Source organism: Pteronotus mesoamericanus, unplaced genomic scaffold (assembly GCF_021234165.1).
Source record: "Pteronotus mesoamericanus isolate MK-2021 breed Mesoamerican mustached bat unplaced genomic scaffold, CSHL_Meso_final contig_228, whole genome shotgun sequence".
Taxonomy (NCBI): Eukaryota; Metazoa; Chordata; class Mammalia; order Chiroptera; family Mormoopidae; genus Pteronotus; species Pteronotus mesoamericanus.
Genome location: NW_026555095.1, coordinates 290,383 through 309,030, shown reverse-complemented (window position 1 = coordinate 309,030; position 18,648 = coordinate 290,383). Strand labels below are relative to the sequence as shown.

At 37.9% G+C, this 18,648-nt stretch overlaps 1 protein-coding gene across 1 annotated transcript in view; it reads left to right on the top strand.

Moving 5' to 3' along the window:
• Positions 1-18,378, top strand: part of CFAP91 (cilia and flagella associated protein 91) — a 61,764-nt gene extending 43,386 nt beyond the window's left edge. Inside the window, exons 14-18 of the mRNA XM_054572306.1 lie at positions 1,879-2,100; positions 5,700-5,848; positions 6,423-6,514; positions 11,922-12,083; positions 18,135-18,378. Coding sequence (XP_054428281.1) covers positions 1,879-2,100; positions 5,700-5,848; positions 6,423-6,514; positions 11,922-12,082 — 624 coding nt within the window. The 3' untranslated portion in view covers position 12,083; positions 18,135-18,378. The remainder of the gene's footprint in view (positions 1-1,878; positions 2,101-5,699; positions 5,849-6,422; positions 6,515-11,921; positions 12,084-18,134) is intronic.
• Positions 18,379-18,648: the final 270 nt, after the last annotated feature.

Genomic DNA, 18,648 nt, shown 5'->3' with positions numbered 1-18,648 from the left:
CCAGGACCAGGGTGGCAAAATGCCCTCTTTGGCCCTTGGTGGTTTCTGATTATAGGCTTTGGTAGGTACACCTAAGGCAGTTCAGGCTTTTCAACTCATTTATCCCATTGGGTGGACATACACATGACTGATATGTGAGCTAAGAGCTAAGGGAGGAGTTAATGGGAAGAGCAGTCACTAAACCAAGGACTCACCCTGCTTACCACCTTCAGCTGCACCCAGCAGGCCAGCGGTGTGCAGTGGCCGAGGGAGCGGGCACCTCAGGGACACCAAAAGCAGTGCTGATCGTCTCCTTTTCTCCCCTGCTTACATTTTCTGTTGAAAACAATCCAGAAAATGCACAGCTCCCAACTGTGCAATGCATTACACCAGCGATTTTCAACTGGTGTGCCGTGGCACACTGGCGTGCCACAGAATTTTTAAAACATGCCATATCTCACTGTTCAGTTGGGGGCACCAACCTCTTTTCCCTTAGATTGTCAAATTAAAAAATGACAACAGCCAACAAAACAATAGCTGTCCAGTGTGAATGAATAAAAATTATAAATATTTTTTATAGATTGGCAAAAAATACATTTTTTGGTGTGCCGCAGACTTTCAGTAATTAGTTAATGTGTGCCATAAGATGAAAAAGGTTGAAAATCTCTGCATTACATGATGTGACCACAAAGAATCACACTGCTGAATACATTTTTACTTCATCTTCAAAGTAAATTTTACTACCTGAGCGTATTCACCTTTCTTGCTGAGGGAGGAGGCTAGACATGAATGTGTAGCCATCTCAGGATTTTAAAGGTTGCATCTTGCCCCTATGTGAGGGAGCTGTGATCCCTGGAAATGAGAAAATCTGTTTGTGATCTCAGGGCTGAATGATCTGTTTATAAATGTTAGAAGTAGTAAGACTTTCACCCTTCCTTTACACCTCTCCCTATTATGTACGTCAAGCTGGACTTGGTGGTTAGAAGGTTGGTGCGGGCTGGATGGTGGGTAAGGATGAGGATGAGGGACTAACAACTACACTCGAATGACAGTCTCACCCAGTAGCCATACCACCTTTGAGAGCTGTACAGACTTCTCCCCTTCTGGTACAAACCAGCGGGGAACTGAGCACAGAGGCAGAACTGTTAATACTAAGGTAGCGTGACTGGGAGGAGAGCTCTCTTCCGGTATACTTGAGGATGGGAGAGGGAACAGGTGGAAGTGGCAAAGGCTACAGTCTTTTAAATGCCTTTATCCTCCGTGTGTCAAAACCAGGACAGAAAAACTCAGGCCTTTATTTTATCTGATAATATGGATACGTATTTTTCTGCTCTATTTCAAAGATAGTTGTTAATGATTTTGAAGTTGTTTAAAAGAATAACAAATGTGATGGTTTTCTACTTTCATGTTGTTCAAGATCTTAAAATTCCCCAAATTTGTGTTGAAGGACCAAGCATTAAAAAATTAAAAGGTATCATGAGTAAATTTCTAGGAGATTCTATTTTATTAAACTGCAATGTTATATTTTAGTAAAACTCTTGACATTTCTCTTCATATCTGGGAAGACATAGCACTTTACATTCTGGATAAAATTGAAATAAAAAATATATTATGTGTGGACACTAACAGAATTCTTTGTTAAATCCTCTTAATAATTTGCGGACCATAATCCTTCAGTAACTGACTGAGCAATTTACTTTCTCATGTCAAAGTTTGTGTCATAAGTTCTCCCGTAAGAGCCCTTGGGATGGGGCCAGTGTAGAGATAATATTCCTAATGAAAACTAAGTGAATGCTGAAAATAAAGTGACTGTCGAGAGTTCCATGTAATCCAGTATCCCTTCTTAAAAATCACCATTCTTAGTGGAATTTGTATCCTTAAGATCCTGTTGTTTTTAAGGTGTCACTAGTTGAAAACCATTTGGCTGGACTGGAAGGAGGTGTGCTGGCAGACATGTTTGACTTCCTGTCCAAAGAGCTGGTGAGACTGCAAGAAGAGAGGAGGATCCACGCCTTCGCCATGCTGGCCGAACGACAGCGGAGAATGCGAGAGGCTGAAGAGAGTGGTCGGCGCCAGGTGGAACAGAGGCGCTTGCGGGAGGAGGACGAGATATTTAAGGAGGCAAGTGAGCGCGGGATATCTGGAAGCTGTTTGTATGGAGCCAAGTCAAACCAAAGGAAACTCATGATATGACATGACATGTTTTTGTTGTTTTTGATTGTATTCAACAAATATGTATTGAGTTCCTACTGTATGCCAAGTACTGTGCAAAGGCATTTTGAAGATTTTGGAGGGAAAAAAAAATATGGTCCCCTCTCGCCTGGAAATGAAATACTATATAACGTACAAATAGAATTTTAAAAATATAGTAAGTTTCATGAAGGAAACAAAGAGGGCTCAGTGACACATTTTAAACAGGTTCTTCTGCTTGCTGTCTGGAGAATAGGTTGGAGGGAGGACAGAGTAGAAACCAGGAGGCCAGGAAGAAAGCTTTTGAAGTAGTTTAGGCCAGCGTGAGAAACAGAAGTCAAGTATGATGTCCAGTTTCTGGCTTACGCAGCTGAGATGATGGCACCATTTTCTTAGGTGGGGAAGCTGAGAGTGGAATACTTTTAAGGGTGGGGTGCAGTCAGGGATTTGATTTATATTACATTTAAGACATCTTAGTGGAGGTGTCATTTCAGCAGATGGGTATCTAAGATAGTACTTGGGAGAGTTTTTGGCCAAAGATACAAACTTGGGAGTTTGAGTACCAGGTTGGTAAATTAGAATTCTGACAAGACACGATGGATGTGAAATTCCAAAGTGACCAAGATGCAAATTCAGAGGAAATTTGAGAACCAGTAATATCTTGAAGCACTCTTACCCTCATTAAGAATAATAGAAGGTCAAGTGTTGAAATTAGGGATTTGTGAGATTTCTTTAAAGGGAGCTGTACTGTCACTAATAACCTTCTCAAAACACACCCAGAGGTTTGGGGCTTAATCCTTTTCCCTGTATTCTTTCAGTGACGCTGTCCGACCCTCTAAGAATGGAGAGGAGGGGGGCTATGCTAGCTGGCTGCTTTGGAGGTGGGCATGGAAGAGGCTGCGTGAGTGGCTAGTGAAGACTGTGTGAGGGTTTCCCTTGGACCAGATGTGGGCCACATGGGAAAGAGAAGGCCAACCTGGAACTTAAAAAAATTCCTGTCCAAGAGGGTTGTCTGAATTGTGTATGCAGATACTTTTGAGCTTCTTGGTTAAAAAAAAAAAATACTACCCAACTTGGGGTTTTCTTATTTGATCTTAGATGGCAAGGATTTACCTGATTCCCATAGAATTACGATTGATACATGAATAATACTTGGTGTATGTTTGTTTAAATTTTAAAAATTGACTAAAACTCAAATAGATTGCCCTTCCTCTATACAGCTTAAGAAGTCTTGGGTTACATATTGTCAAGTTAAGCTTTTTAACCATATCATTTAAAATGTGTAACAGCCTACAATAATAATTCATATTCTAGCTTTCTACCATCCTAACACATTTAGCTTCAAAAAGAGTTACTGAGATTTAGAAATTATCAGCAAATCAAATGTACTATTCCCTACGTAACATTGCTAAGGAAAAACCAGCTGGGGTGGGAAGAACCAACTAGGAGTGAGGATAAAAAGAAAAGAACAGAGTAACCACTATGCTCAAAATACAAGAAGGAAGAAGCTGATAAAAGACTTCTAGGAAGGTATCTTCCAAATGGGAATGACCCTGGAAGTGTCAGCCATGTCTAGGAAGGGCAAGAAAGGGTTAGGATGAACCTTACACCTGATGTAAGGATCACTTATATAAAGAATACAACCATCCATTGACCATTCCAATACCATTTATCATGTAAATTCCCAATCTCCCTTCATACAACCCTCTTAAAGGTAAGTATACTTGCACATAAATATGCCAAAACACAGAATGTATACATTAAGTACATTTTCAGAAAAATATAAATATTGAGCCACATAGATATGGAAAGTTATAAACTCATATTTAAATATACATACTCTTTTGCATGCACATACACAAAAACATTCACAAGTATAATCCACTGTGGCCAATATTGGCAAAGACATGGAGGAACACACATAGACCACACATATAGCTACCTACATGTTTCCTTGTAACTCATGCACATACAAGCACAATGTGCCCAGAAATGTACATATTTATAAAGATATAGAGAAACACACAAGTGCATATATTGGTGCAGGTGAACCACATTAAACTTCCCAACTCTGAATTATTGTAAGACTCAGCTGTCTGATTGTTTCACATAGGTGCAACTTCATTCCCAAAAAGACTGTGGGCTCCCTAGAGCAGGCATATTTTACTTCCTGTTGCACCTTCCCTAGCACCAGCATAGATCCCTATGCATAACAGTCATTCAGCAAATATATTTTCATTGGTTGGTTGCTTGGTTGACACTGAATTAAACCGGTCATTTTATTTCTCCCATGGGGAAAGCATAGGGAATCAAGGTTATGGATTTGGTATTTTACAGGTAGATATAGAGTAAACATTACCTACCCAGAGCCCTGCTGTAGTGCCAGTCAAGAAACAGGCGCTGACTTGTTACCGAGTCCCATCCGTCATCTCAGATCACAGAAATACTCAGACATGAAATAGAAAAGTGCCCTTCCCCCAAGAAGCTCGAAATTTGTTGAGACAGAATGCATATAAAACTAAATATGTTAACGCTTGATACTTTCTGTGTATCTACCTGTAAAAAGGGCAAAACCAAACTATTACCGTGATTGCCTACTTAGGGAGCAAAGCTATAAAGTGTTTGCAGTAAAATCATGAGAGTGGAGATGGGCTGTGGTCAGGAAGAACCCGCAGGGGTCTTCTGAGATGCTAGCAGTGGCTACGTGGATGCTGGCGTTACTCTAATTATTACACTATGCATTTATGCACTCTGCGTTTTTCTAAATGTGTATTCTATTTCACCATTTCCAGAAAGCTTTAAAAAGAAGCAGTGCAGGACTGATCAGGCAGTTCAGAAAATTCATCAAAGATCCAGGATCACTTTAACTTTCTGCTTTTCTGTCCCTGTGGCACAGTCCTCATGGCAGTGTACGATGACTTCTGATGCTCTAGCAGTCTGTCCCCATGAAATGAGAAGTGGAAAAGAAAAAATAAATAAGCTAGGTCTTTTCCTTTTAAGAATTCTTTCTGGAAGTTTCCCAGATCATTTACGCAGGTATTCCCTTGGCGAGAACTATGGGTGCTAGGAAATGTAGTCTGTTCTAGGGGCCTGTTGGCTCAGCTGAAATCCAGAGGTTCAATTATTTACGAGGAATGAGAGAAAGGACATTGGAGAATACCTTAGTCTCCGCTACTGTTGGGTAGTTTGACCAAGACATGCTATTGGTAAGAACAAAGGCAAGATCCAAAACAGGATTATTAACTCTGAAGCCCATAATCTTTCTGCAGAGTTGTAGTGTCCACCCTGGGGGAAAACCCATAATTCTAAAATGGGTTTGATGGGTAGCAGCTGCCCAGAATAGGTAGGCAGATGGATTAGAACAGAATATCTAGATAGAAGAGAAAAGGAATGATTAGTGAGTGAACTACTGACTTAATGGACTAATAAGTGTGCTAAAAGAAATGATAACCAATGTTTCTGCATTTTTTTGTCTTGTTTAAATTAGTATTCCTGTTCTCAGTAATGGGGGGCATTTTGGATTTTTGCAGGTAGTTAAAGTTCACCAAAGTACAATAACCTCCTATCTGGAAGACATAATACTGAATACCGAAGAGAATACTGCAGAAGAACAAGCCAGGGCAGAAATTGAGAAGATGGCTAAGGAAATCAATGACATTGCTTATGAGATAGAAAGCCGGTATGTACCAAGAGAGTGGGTGGTAAGATAGTAGCCTGCTTGCTGTTGCTTATGTGTATTTTTCAGGAGCTTAGGAGTTCACCACCGAGGAAACACAAATACAGAACTCATGTTCCAGTGTCCGTTATTTTATTAGCATAAGGCTTTAGAAGCTAACATTCTTATACCTTTGAATGACTCCTGTCATTAGGAATAGAATTTTCAGTTATCCCTTGCAATATGGGTCACTTTTATATTACTTACTTTTAGAATAACTCTAAGCCTGAAACAATGTGAATAATTATATGCAACATTGCTTGGACTTCACCCCGCGGTGTTTGGCCTCCATGTATGAGCTATTCTCTAACATTCCCTGCCTGGCAGGCAGGGTAAATGAAGGATAGGGCAAATCTGAGTTTTCCTTGGAGTTAACCAGGCTCACCAAGAATGTGGTATTTCAGATCACTTAATCAAGGAAAAGGTGGTGGTGGGATTTGAGCAGTGGAGTTCCTTATACAAGTCAGAAGCATCTAAGTACAAGCTGACAGCTCAAGTAAAGCCACAAAGGAAACAGTTTAATTTGTTTATTTTTTAGTCGAACTCAGCTTCAGTCAGAGGAGATTGTTGCCGAGTTGGTTTATAGTTTCTTGATCCCAGAGGTGCAAAAGGACTTTGTCAAAGAAAAAGGTAAGCTCATACAAATGCATCATTTTATGATTTTTTAAAGATAAACTATTTTCAATATCCCAGGGATTTAAAACTGTGCAGAAGATGGGGAAGTTTCTGAAAGAGAATCACTGAGCTTTCTTATTTCAGAGCATGCCAAGCCCTCTTCATGCTAATTCCAGAATATAATCACCACTAGTAACCACGGGGTGCTAATACATTTGACAGAGTATCAAAATCCAAACCTTCTTTAAGAGGAAGTTCCCACATTCCTAGAAGAGGTGTACTTTGTGATTTGATTTCTTTTAAACATAAAGTAAATGATGAGAATATGCAGGGTTTTCAAACTTACGCAGTCTTTTGGAGGCAGGGAGCATGATCAAGGTTGGTGTTGAAAGACTGGGGCGCTTGAGGGCCTAGGTCTACTCTGCTGCTCTGCCGTATCGCGCGTATCTTGTGTTTCTCCCAGGACGGTATCTAACTGTGAGTATCCTCATATTTCATTTGTCAAAAGTGGCATGTTTTGGAAGATTAATGCATTTAGTCAACAGAAAAGGAGAAAAAAAGGTGTCTTTAACAGAAAGAAAATTCTTCTGGAGCTTTCAGACTATTGGTGATATATATACCTGATCCCAGATGGATGGGAGCAACCAGAAGATAGATATTTAAATGAAACAACATCTCCGTAGGTCTCCGAGTCATGCAGGGGAATTCTGGACAGGTTTAAGAGCAGTGTAGTATTTTAGATCATATAACCAGGGATAAAAGAATGATGGAATTTCAGGCATTTGAAGAGAACAAAGAAATAGTATTATATGATTGCACTGTAATGGTTAAACCAGTACACTCTAGTGATAAACACTCAGTTCATCTCCAGTGTGTTTTCCTATAACCAGCCATACTGCAATCATTGTATTTTACACATATCCTAGTCCTGCTGCTGAGAATAAATTCCTAGCAGTGCAACACTGGAAGTAAGGTATGTGAGTTTTACATTTTGATAAACACTACCAAATTGCCCAAGAAAAAGATTGTTCTAATTCCTATTCCCTCTAGCAGTGTATAATAGCACCTTTACCAACAAAATTTAATTTTCAGATCAAATAATAAATATTTCTGTGCCACCTTACATTACAAAAGGGATCTTGTGTTATCTAGATTTGTGTTATCTATTTAAGGACTAGATCCTTAAAATACGCACCTCCTTTCTATTTCTCCTAGGTCCCAAGTGAGGTGGGCCTGCATCAGATCAATTCTACCCAAGAGAATAGAAAAGGGGAGGGACTAGTGTATTTAATACTTACTAGTTTGTGACCCTCTCCCCCAGCCTCTCCTACCTCTGAGGGAAAGGACATGAAAGCAGGGGTGGGGGAGGCGGTGAGCACGGGGGAGCTTGAGCTGAAGGAATCCAGTGGGTCTTGTTTGTGGGCAAGCCTGACAAGTCTTTAGCCTCTCCCCTCTGTATGTGTACCGAGTCAAGAAAGCCATTTGGCAGTGAGCACACACTCGGACCTTTGTCTCTCTTTTCAACTAAGTGAACCATATGTATTATATGTACTCTTTACCCCAATTTAAGGTGTTATATACAGACCATTTTGAGATTTCATTTTTTTTTAAGCTGAGGAATGGAAAAGACCTTGAAGAGACCCATATGGAAATATAAAGTAACTGTAACTACTAACTTTTAAATGCATGCTAAGTTCTAGGCAATGTACTAAGCATTTTATTTATTTTTACTGTATTTTTTTATTGTATTCTTTTTCTATTACCATTTAGTCCCCTTATACCTCCTATCTCCTCTCAATCACACACTGTTGTTTATGTCCATGAGTCCTTTTTCCTTTTTGCTCAGTCCCTCCATTCCCACCCTCCTGTGCCTTAGCTGTCACCCTGTTCTCTATGAGTCTGTCTCTATTCTGCTTGTTAGTTCAGTTTGTTCATTAGATTCCACGTATGAATGAAATCATATGGTAGTTTTCTTTCTCTCATTGGCTTGTTTCACTTAGCATAATGTTCTCCAGGCCCATCCATACTGTTACAAAGGGTAAAATTTTCTTCTCTTTTGCGGCCTAGTAGTATTCCATTGTGTAAATGTCCCATAGTTGTTGTATCCACTCATTTACTGATGGGCACTTGGACTGCTTCCATACCTTGGCAATTGTAAATGATGCTGCAATGAACATAGGGGTGCTTATGTCCTCTTGAATTAGTGTTTTGGGTTCCTTTGGGTGTATTCCCAGAAGTGGGATTGTCAATAGGAAGATCCATTTTTAATTTTTCGAGGTATCTCCAAACTGATTTCCCCAGTGGCTGCACCCGTCTGCATTTCCATCAATAGTGCAAAACGGTTCCCCTTACTCCACATCCTCAACAGCACTTGTTGTTTGTTGATTTATTGATGATAATCATTCTGACAGGTATGAGATGATATCTCATTGTGGTTTTAATTTACATTTCTCTGCTAATTAGTGATATTGAACATCTTTTTATATCTATTGGCCATCTGTATGTCCTCTTTAGAGAAGTGCCTATTCTGGTCCTTTGTCCATTTTTTAATTGGGTGGTTCTGGGTGTGTTGTTTTGTTTTGTTTTGGTGTTGAGTTTTGTAAGTTCTTTAAATTTTGGATATTAACCCTGTATCAGATGTATCGGCAAATATGTTCTTCTATTCTGTGGGTTGTCTTTTTATTTAGTTGATGATTTCCTGTACTGTGTAAAACTTTTTAGTTTTATGTAGTCTCATTTATTTATTTTTTCTTTTGTTTTCCTAGCCTGAGGCAATACATCCGATAAAATATTGCTATGAGCCATGTCTGAGATTTTGCTGCCTATGATTTCTTCTAGGATTTTTATGGTTTTGGGTCTAACATTTAAGTCTCTGATCCTTTTTTAATTTATTATTGTGTATGGTGTAAGAAAATGGTCTGGTTTCATTTTTCTGCACATATCTGTCCAATTTTCCCAATACCATTTATTGAATAAACTATCTTTAACCCATTGTATGTGCTTGTTTCCTCTGTCGAATATTAATTGAAGGTGTGGGATTATTTCTGGCCTCTCTATTCTGTTCCATTGATCTATTTGTCTGTTTTTATGCCATTACTATGCTGTTTTTACTATTACGGCCTTATAGTGCAGTTTGATATTAGGTAGTGTGATTCCTCCAACTTTGTTCTTTCTCAGTATTGTTGTTGCTATGTGGGACCTTCTGTGTTTCCATATACATTTTTGAAATATTTGTTCTAGTTCTGTAAAATACATCATTAGACTCTTGAGAGGAATTACATTGACTCTATAGGTTGCTTTGGGTAGCATGGACATTTTAATGATGTTAATTAGTCCTATCCATGAACACGTTATGTGCTTCCACTTACTTGTATCTTCTTCAGTTTCTTTCTTCATTGTTCTATAATTTTCCGAGTACAGGTCCTTTACATTCTTGGTTAGGTTTATTCCTAGGTATTTTACTCTTTCTGAAGCAATTGTAAGTTGGATTGTTTTCTTAATTTCACTTTCTGTTAGTTTGTTATTGGTATGTAAAAATGCAACTAATTTCTGGATATTAATTTTGTATCCTGCTACTTTGCTGAATTTGTTTATCAGTTCTAGGAGCTTGTTGATGGAATCTTTGGAGGTTTCTATGACAATATCATTTCATCTGCAAATAAAGACAGTTTTACTTCTTCCTTTCCAAATTGGATGCCTTTTATTTCTTCTTCTTGTCTCATTGCTGTGGCTAGGACTACATTGAATAAGAGAGGTGAAAGAGGATGTCCCTATCTTGTTCCCAGTCTTAAGGGGAAGGCTTGTAGTTTTTGCCCATTGAGTGTGATGCTGGAAATGGGTTTCTCACACATGGCCTTTATTATGTTTAGGTATATTCCCCCTATTCCCACTTTGCTGAGAGTTTTTACCATAAATTACTGCTGGATTTTATCAAATGCTTTTTCTGCATCTAGTGATAGGATCATATGGTTTTATCCTTCATTTTGTTTATGTGATGAATCACATTTATTGATTTGCAAATGTGGTACCAACCTTGCATTCCTGGAATAAACCCCACTTGATCATGGTGTATTATCTTTTTGATGCATTGCTGTATTCGGTTTGCTTATATTTTCTTGAGGATTTTAGCATCTATGCTCATCAGGGATATTAGCCTGTGATTTTCTTTCTTTCTTTTTTTTGTAGTTGTTTTTCTGGTTTTGGAATTAGGATAATGCTAACTTCATAAAATGAACTTGGGAGCTTTCGTTCCTCTTGAACTTTTAAAAATAGTTTGAGTAGGAGAGGTGTTAGTTCTCAGAATATTTGGTAAAATTCACCTGTGAAGCCATCTGGTCCAGGGCTTTTGTTTGTTTGGAGTTTTTTGATTATTGCTTCAATTCCACTAGGTGTAAACTGTCTATTCAGATTCTTTGATTCTTCTTGATTTATTTTTTGAACATTGTATGTTTCTAGGAACTTATCCTTCTCATCCAGGTTGTCCAGTTTGTTGGCATATAGTTAGTTGTTCAAGTACTAAGCATTTAAAATAGTACCTTATCTCAGTTTCTTACAACAGCTGTAGGTGCATTCTCATTTTTTTTTAATTTTTAATTTATTCATTTATTTATTTTTTAAATACATTTGTCTCTGCCTTCCCCCCACCACTTTCCCTTGTCCCCTCCCTCCTTCCCTCCCTCAGCTCTTCCCCTGTGTTCTCATTTTTCAGTTAAGAAAATTAGTGCTTAGAGACATTATATAACTTGCAGATTTGAACCACGATCTGTGTGGCTCCAAAGTCCCCATGCTTTTGACCACACTAATGTGAAGTGCTACACTTTGCTGTGTGATTTATCCTATGTGAACTAGCTGATACCTAAATGGCATAGAATCCACAGTACTTCTTATTGTTTTTTGCTAACTTTATGACTGGACAAATTACCTAATCTCTGTGCCTCAGTTTCAGATTATATCTTCATCTAAAAATGGGGATATCAATAAAAACCCTCTTTTGGGGTTGTGAGGTGATTTAAATGAATAATTATATGCCAACTCCTTAAAACAGTGACTGGCACAAAGTAAGGACAAATGTTAAATGCTAACATCATCATCATCATCATCATGATCACTAATTTAAGGGAAATGGGATACTTAATGTACTAAGTCTTGATAATAAACATTCTTAGAGCATGGAGCTAGAACTGTCTTCTAAAGTCGTGAACTCAGAAACCCATCGTCAATCGACAGGTACCCTCCATATTAGGCACTAAGTCTCAAAGAGAGGTATGAGGTATTTTACCTTTAAGTCATTGATAGTCTTTGCTTTTACAAAATTTGTGATACGATGCAGAATTATCTTCTCTATTACTACTATCTTAAAAACCTTCGGGTATGATTTAGTTCAGACTTTCAGAGTAAAAATTCTTCTGTTTCTTTGGCACAGTGAGGAATGCACAGCGGAAGCATATTCTTGCAGCCCATCAGATTATCCACAGGCACACGGAAGTCATGGTTGGAAGGAACTTTGCTGAGCAACGGCAAGATGAGGTCTCAGACACTGACAAGTTACTTAAGGAAGAACCTCAAAGTAAGAAAGACAGCTAAGGTGAGTTTGATTTTTCATCTGCAAGGAAGAAGAGAGAGGAGGAAAAGTATCATTCAGCTTTGAGCTATACTCTAGCAATCATAATGTGAAAAGATTGTCCATTGTTTAAGAAAATAAAGCATTTACATTGGCACATTCCATCTAGGATATAGAATTTACTATTGAACTTATTAGAGAATATAGTTGATATTATAGCAATTGGATTCTTCTAGCCAGAAAACAGGACTCTAGATTACCTTTATCTTTATTACTTTAGGTTTTTTACTGTGTGACTGTGCCCCATGGCAAATAAAGCTATAAAATGTGTCAGTTATTTTTTTTTTTAAAGCTTGTTCTTATTGAGGTCCCCCTATTGCATTGTGCTAGTTGTAAGCATAGCATGAGGCACGGCCTGCCCAACGATAGCCCAGATGCCTTCTGCTATGTCCACCAGGGATTGGTCGTAAGCTCAACTGAATATTCATCCTCACAAAACCAACAAAGAACACATTTGGTAGGATTTGAGTATCAGTCTACTCAGAAAGATAAAAGACAGGAACCACAGCTTCCAGCAGGGCAACATCAAGCAGCTCTTTTCCTGTGGGAGCTCTTGCTATAGCCACACAGATGAACACATGGCTATTTTCTTTGGCCCCCAGGTTACAAAGCTCAGGTGCAAAGAAAAGAGATTCACATTGGGTGGGTGTGGGAGTTGCCCTGATTTACATGCCCTGGGCCTGCTATCTCTTGTAGTAATTTCATAGGCAGAGTTTCCAGGGTCCCTCCCCCAAGCAATGGGTGTGCCCAGTTATAAAAGTCAGCACACCCAGGAAAGCTAAAAGTTATGGTTTTCCTCTTTGGTATTAATAGTTCGTTTATAATTCCTCCCAGTTAGACCCTAGTTACCAATCAGGGGGTTGTTTTTACTTTAAGTAGTGTTAGTAATATGGTTGACTCATACCACCTATCAGATTACTAGGAGAACAGAGCTAGAGAGTCAACTGAAAATTCTCAGGAGAAAGGGAAAGGGAGTGAACCCTTTGCCTGTACCTTCTCCCTCAGCTCTTCCCACAGCAGAGGCACATCATCTGGTATCGGGGCCTGAGGGTAGGCTATCCAGTTAGGGGAGGCACCAAGGCTCGAGGGAAATTTGAGCCTGGCATTCAGAAGGTTTTGGTGTTGGCCAGCTCTGCTACCAACTATATAATCTTATACAATTAATTCCTTTTAATGTAAGGTTTGCCCATGTGCATGAGGCCAAGACCCCCTCTCAGGGGAATCTGTTGGGACCTTAAGTCAATAAAATGTGATCATGGAAGGAGGGTTGAGAAGAGAGAAAAAGAGAAAAGAGAAAACTGATAAAGGACTTTTAAATATAAAGCTATGGCTATACGTTACAGCAGAAAAGCTTCTGTTTTTAATTAATAATAAAATAACCTCTGAAATCATTGAAGATATAATCCATGTATTTACCTGTATGTTATATACTATTTATATAATATAAATCCAAAGCATTTTGGCTATCTTATTATTGTGATAAAAATCAGCCTTGTTGTTGGGGAAGTCATTTTTGTTGCATGCAAATTTAATGAGATTAATAATTTACAGAGTTTCAATTGAACCCATCTGCATTTACTTCTGCGTGTAACACACCTGTCTGTGACATCCATGGCGGTCGGTGAAATCAGACCAGAGGAGTGCTAAAATAATTTTCTCCTTTATACTTACTGAAAGTAAAATACATTTCATTAAAACCTATGTCAAGGGTATTATAGTTATAGAATATAGTTTTAAAAAGTCTAGTTTTCAAGCTAACTTCAGACATTCAGCAAGGGAGAGCAACCAATAAATTAATAAAGTATCATCTTAACACTATATTGTATGATTAGAACATGACGCTTAATGACCCCCATAGAATATATTTCTCCCTCTTCCTTCGTTCAGAGGGAAGATGGGAAGGACAGAGGTGAGGTTTTGAATAATGCTTAGAAAAAGGGGCAGTAGGCATGGACCATTGATTTAAAGTTTTTAAAAATCAGCTTGAAGAAATGAAGAGCTTATAAAACAGTGAAGAATTTCTGGGCAAACATTTGGAAGACAAATTCAGAACTCTGGATCTGGCATTAGAGCCACTTATTTTTTTTTTCTTGCTGGAATATGCAAATTCTAAAAAATGTGGCTGAAAGGTTGAGCAATGCTTTTACCAGCTTCGTAAAACTAAGGGGACGAAAGCTGGAGTCAAAGTTGACGCTGTGACAAACCCCCTCCATTTCGGCTGGTATTCTCAAAGTCTGTGCCCTGGTTGTAAGTGTTGCTTGGAAGTAAACTATCCTTCACATCGACTGCAGTTTACCTTCTAATCATCTAAATGATTAAAAAAAAACAAAACAACACCAAAAATCTCTACCCCAGCAATTGAATTAAAGAGATTCTTGATTCTTGTTGCCTGAAGGAATTGGTCAGAAACAAAACTTAAATTTTCTTTGGAGAAAGTTGACATCATTCTAACCTCAGTTTATTTTCACAAACAATTTTTCTTGTGTAATTTCCAGAACACAATCAAAGACATCCAGGTTTATGAGGAGGCACAAACACTGAAACAAGCAGCAGCAGAAATTGCAGATAATAGAAACAGACCTACAGGGATCTAAAATAGTATTGGAATTACTAGACATAGATTTTAAAATAACTATGCTACTGCTTTGGATTTATAGTCTCCAGAATTGTGAGAAAATAAATGTCTGTTGTTTAAGCCACCCAATCTATAGCATTTTATTACAGCAGCGCACTCTAAGACAGATTTTGGCCCCGGGGTGGATTGCTGCCATAGCAAAGACTTAAGCATGTAGAAGCAGCTTTGGAACTAGGTAATGGGTAGAGGCGGAAAGAGTTTTGAGGTGCATGTTAGAAATATGGATGCTAAGGGCTATTCTGGTAAACTTTTGGACCTGTTAGGATGGAATGATTGCATTTTGTATGTGAGAAGGACATGAATGTTGGGGGTGGGTGTGGAATGCCATGGACTGAATTGTCACCCCAAAATGCTTACATTGTAGCCCTAACCTCTAAGATAATGGCATTTGGAAATTAGGACTGTGAAAGATAATTGGGATTAATTGAGATCGTGAGGGTAGGTCCCTCATGTTGGGAATAGTCCTTACAAGAAAGACAGAGGAGTTGGCTCTGTCTTTCCCTGCCATGTGAGGACATGGTTAGGAGGCAGCCATCTCTAAAATGTTTCATAAAGCAAGTGTTAGCCATTTCAGAGTTGAAATCATGCAGGGTGTTCTTTGATACAAATGCAATGAAACTAGGAATCAATGGCAAGATAATTATAATTATGTTTGGAACAAAGAAATGTAGGTGTAAATAATCTGTTCATCAAAAATGCCAGAAACTAGAAAGTATTTTGAACTGAAGAATAACAAAAATGCTACATATGTATCAAACTTGTGGAATGCTGCTAATGTGGCACTTAGCAATTTGTAGTCTTAAAAACATTTATTTATAAGAAAAGAAAATGTGGAAATAAGACTAAGCATCCTTTTCAAGAAATTAGAAAAAGAATGGCAAATTAGAGGCAAAAAGGTAAAAGGAAGGAAATAACAAAATAAAAATAACAGAAATTAATAAAGCAGAAAATAGACATGCGTTCTGATTCTAGGAAGGATATAATAGGTAGCTGCAATAATTAGATAAAATAATGGGTATATTGTAAATGTCCTATTTTTAAAGACCCTGGAGGGCTATGGAAACAAGGGAGCTGGATGAACTGAAATGGTGGAGAGGAAAGAGTTCTTCCTCAGTGACCTGAGATCTCCGGACATTTCCTCCCCTTGGGTCAGCAGCCAGGTCTGGGCACAAGCTAAGCCTCAGGCTTGCCAAAGGCAGAGGGACTTAACAAGGGCAATGGTGATCTGCTTTATAGACTTCCTGTGCTGTTGAAAGTTAAAAGGAAACAGAGATAAATTGAAAAGAATTGTTAAGCAAAAGATACAAGAAGTTGAAGCAGGATTTCAATTCCCACACATATGTGCAGTCAATGTATTTTCTGAGTTTAAACTACACTTCCAGGAGTGGTTTTTGAACCTTGAAACAAGGGCAAAGGAGATTCCCATATTTCAAAATCTATTTAACTATGCAATGGAGGTATGTCCATCTAACCTTCAATCGAAAGTGATTAATTAGTATTGTAATGATATGCTAAAAGGCAAATATCAAGATAAGAATCTTATGGAATTCTAGAAATACCTTCTAAGTAATAAATATACACAATTAAAAGCACGTGCTCATGGACTGATATTAGCATTGTCCTCATGACCTGTGTGAAAGACATTTTCAAAAGTGAGATGGAAGAATATCTCATTGCATATCACCATTAACAGCTCAACATCTGCAATCAATTTTGATGATTTGAACCTTGAACAAAATGTATTCCTTAAATAATAGTTTCATTTTCATTAGTAGACCTGTATGACAAAAAACTGTAGTCAGTTATTATTACTGTCTTTTGGTTTTTATGAATAAAAGATGTGTGACAGTTTGTTTTCTCTCTTGTTATTTGAGTACCTACATAATATCCTTGATTTTGTCTTTTGGCCCACAAAGCCTAAAATATTTACGCTCAGGCCTTTTGCAGCTAAATGTCAATCCCTACTTTACCATAGTTAAAATGAATGAAGTATAACTAAATACAACAACATGGATAACACTCATAACTATAAAGACTAAAAGAAACCAAATTTTTTTAAGTCTACAATATGAGTTTATTTCTATAAAATTCAAAATATTGTGTTTAGGAACACGTAAGTAGGAGGTGAAGATATAAAGAAAAGCAAGAAAGTGATTACTGTAAAATAACAGTAGTAATTACTTTTAGAGGATAGGGAGAGTGTTACTGATGAGTTTGGGTTCTTGTATCTTGATATAAAAGGATTTAGACAAAGGACGCTGATAAAACCAAAGGCAGATTTTTTGAGGCTCTGCAGAAGGTGAGAACATGAAGATCCTAGATTCTGTGTGACAGGTATGGGACTTGAGGGTTTTTATTGGCTTAAGGACATGGAAGTTGCAGAGGTTAACCAATCAGGAAGTAACTTGGCAGACTTCTCCTTTTTTGGAGCATTGACGTTCGGGTATACGTCAGTGAAGCAAATTCTGGGATTGTGCAGGAATTATTATGGTCTGTGAAGCAAAGCTTTCTGGGATTATGTAGGATTTATTATGGTCTGTGCAAAGGGAATTTCCAACTGCTCATAGAGAGGAGTTGTGCTTTAGCTGTGATTTCCTGCTTGTTACTTATCTGAAAAACAGGCTTAGCAGTTGTGCAAACAAAGATGTTTATAACAGTCACCTTACCTGGGGACTGGTCTGTTTCCCTATTCCTGTCTGAAGAGGACTGTGATTGGGAAGGAGTAGCAGGAGCTTATAGGACTTCTTGACCTGGGTGGTATGATACTTACACAAATTAATACTTTACATGAATTCATTAAGCTTCACGTTTGTTTTTGTACTGTGTTTTGTGTTTAATATTCCATAATTAAAAGTTATAAATATGTATGAATATATGCAAGTTTGTATATACATACATTATGCCTGCAAAGTACACAGACTATTTCTGGAAAGATCAGCAAGAGATGGGTAAGTAGTTGTTGCTAGGCATGGAAACTGGGGACTGAAGGACAGACTGAGGGGAAAGAGACTTACCTTCTTCACGAATACACACACACTCACATATATGTGTGTGTATATATACACACAAAAGGATATAGATGTATATATTTTGTAGTTTGAATTTTTTATGGTGTACACATCTTAAGTTTTCAGTTATTACGCAGTTAATGTAAAGGTTTTTTTAAGTGCAAGAACTTGGAAACTGAGACCCTGTGAGCTAGGAAACGTTTCGGTCAGAGGGCTCGTAAGTGGCAGAGCTGGGATGTGCCTGGGGCTGTCCGAATTCAAAACCAGGGCTCTGTGTAATTTTATCACAATGACTTTTTGGATGTATTGTTCTGATAATGATTATTTCTAAAAAGATGACATGCTAATAAATATTTGTGTTGTTTTTTACAGGCTATGATCTTTTCTTAAAGAAGCTGTACAAATTATCATAAAGAATTTCAGTAGCCTGCACTTCTCCCAAGATGTGTGGCTCTTATGGATTTGACAATATGTGATTCATGGAGAAAGAGATTTATTTTTCTTAAACTCCCAATAATTTAAAATGGTTTGCAGTAATAATAATCAAATGAAGGAGCTTTATTCTCTTTGGTGTTTCCTAGATGCTCTACTTCAAGTGAAAATTTTCTCATGTCTCATTTTAATATTTTGTTAATCATGAGGATATGCTAACTTCTTGAACCAAGAAGAAAACAATGTTACTGAGTATTTCTTGAGTAGTTTAGGTTTGGTATTCATAGCGCATTAGCGTTATCTACTAAGGTTGGTAATGTGCCTTTCCTATGATCCAGCATTTCCTCTCCTAGAAATATACCTACTAGAAATGCATGAGTATCTGTACCAGAAGGCATGATGGGAAACTTCATAGCAATACTGTCTATGATAACCCCAAACTAGAAACCCAAAT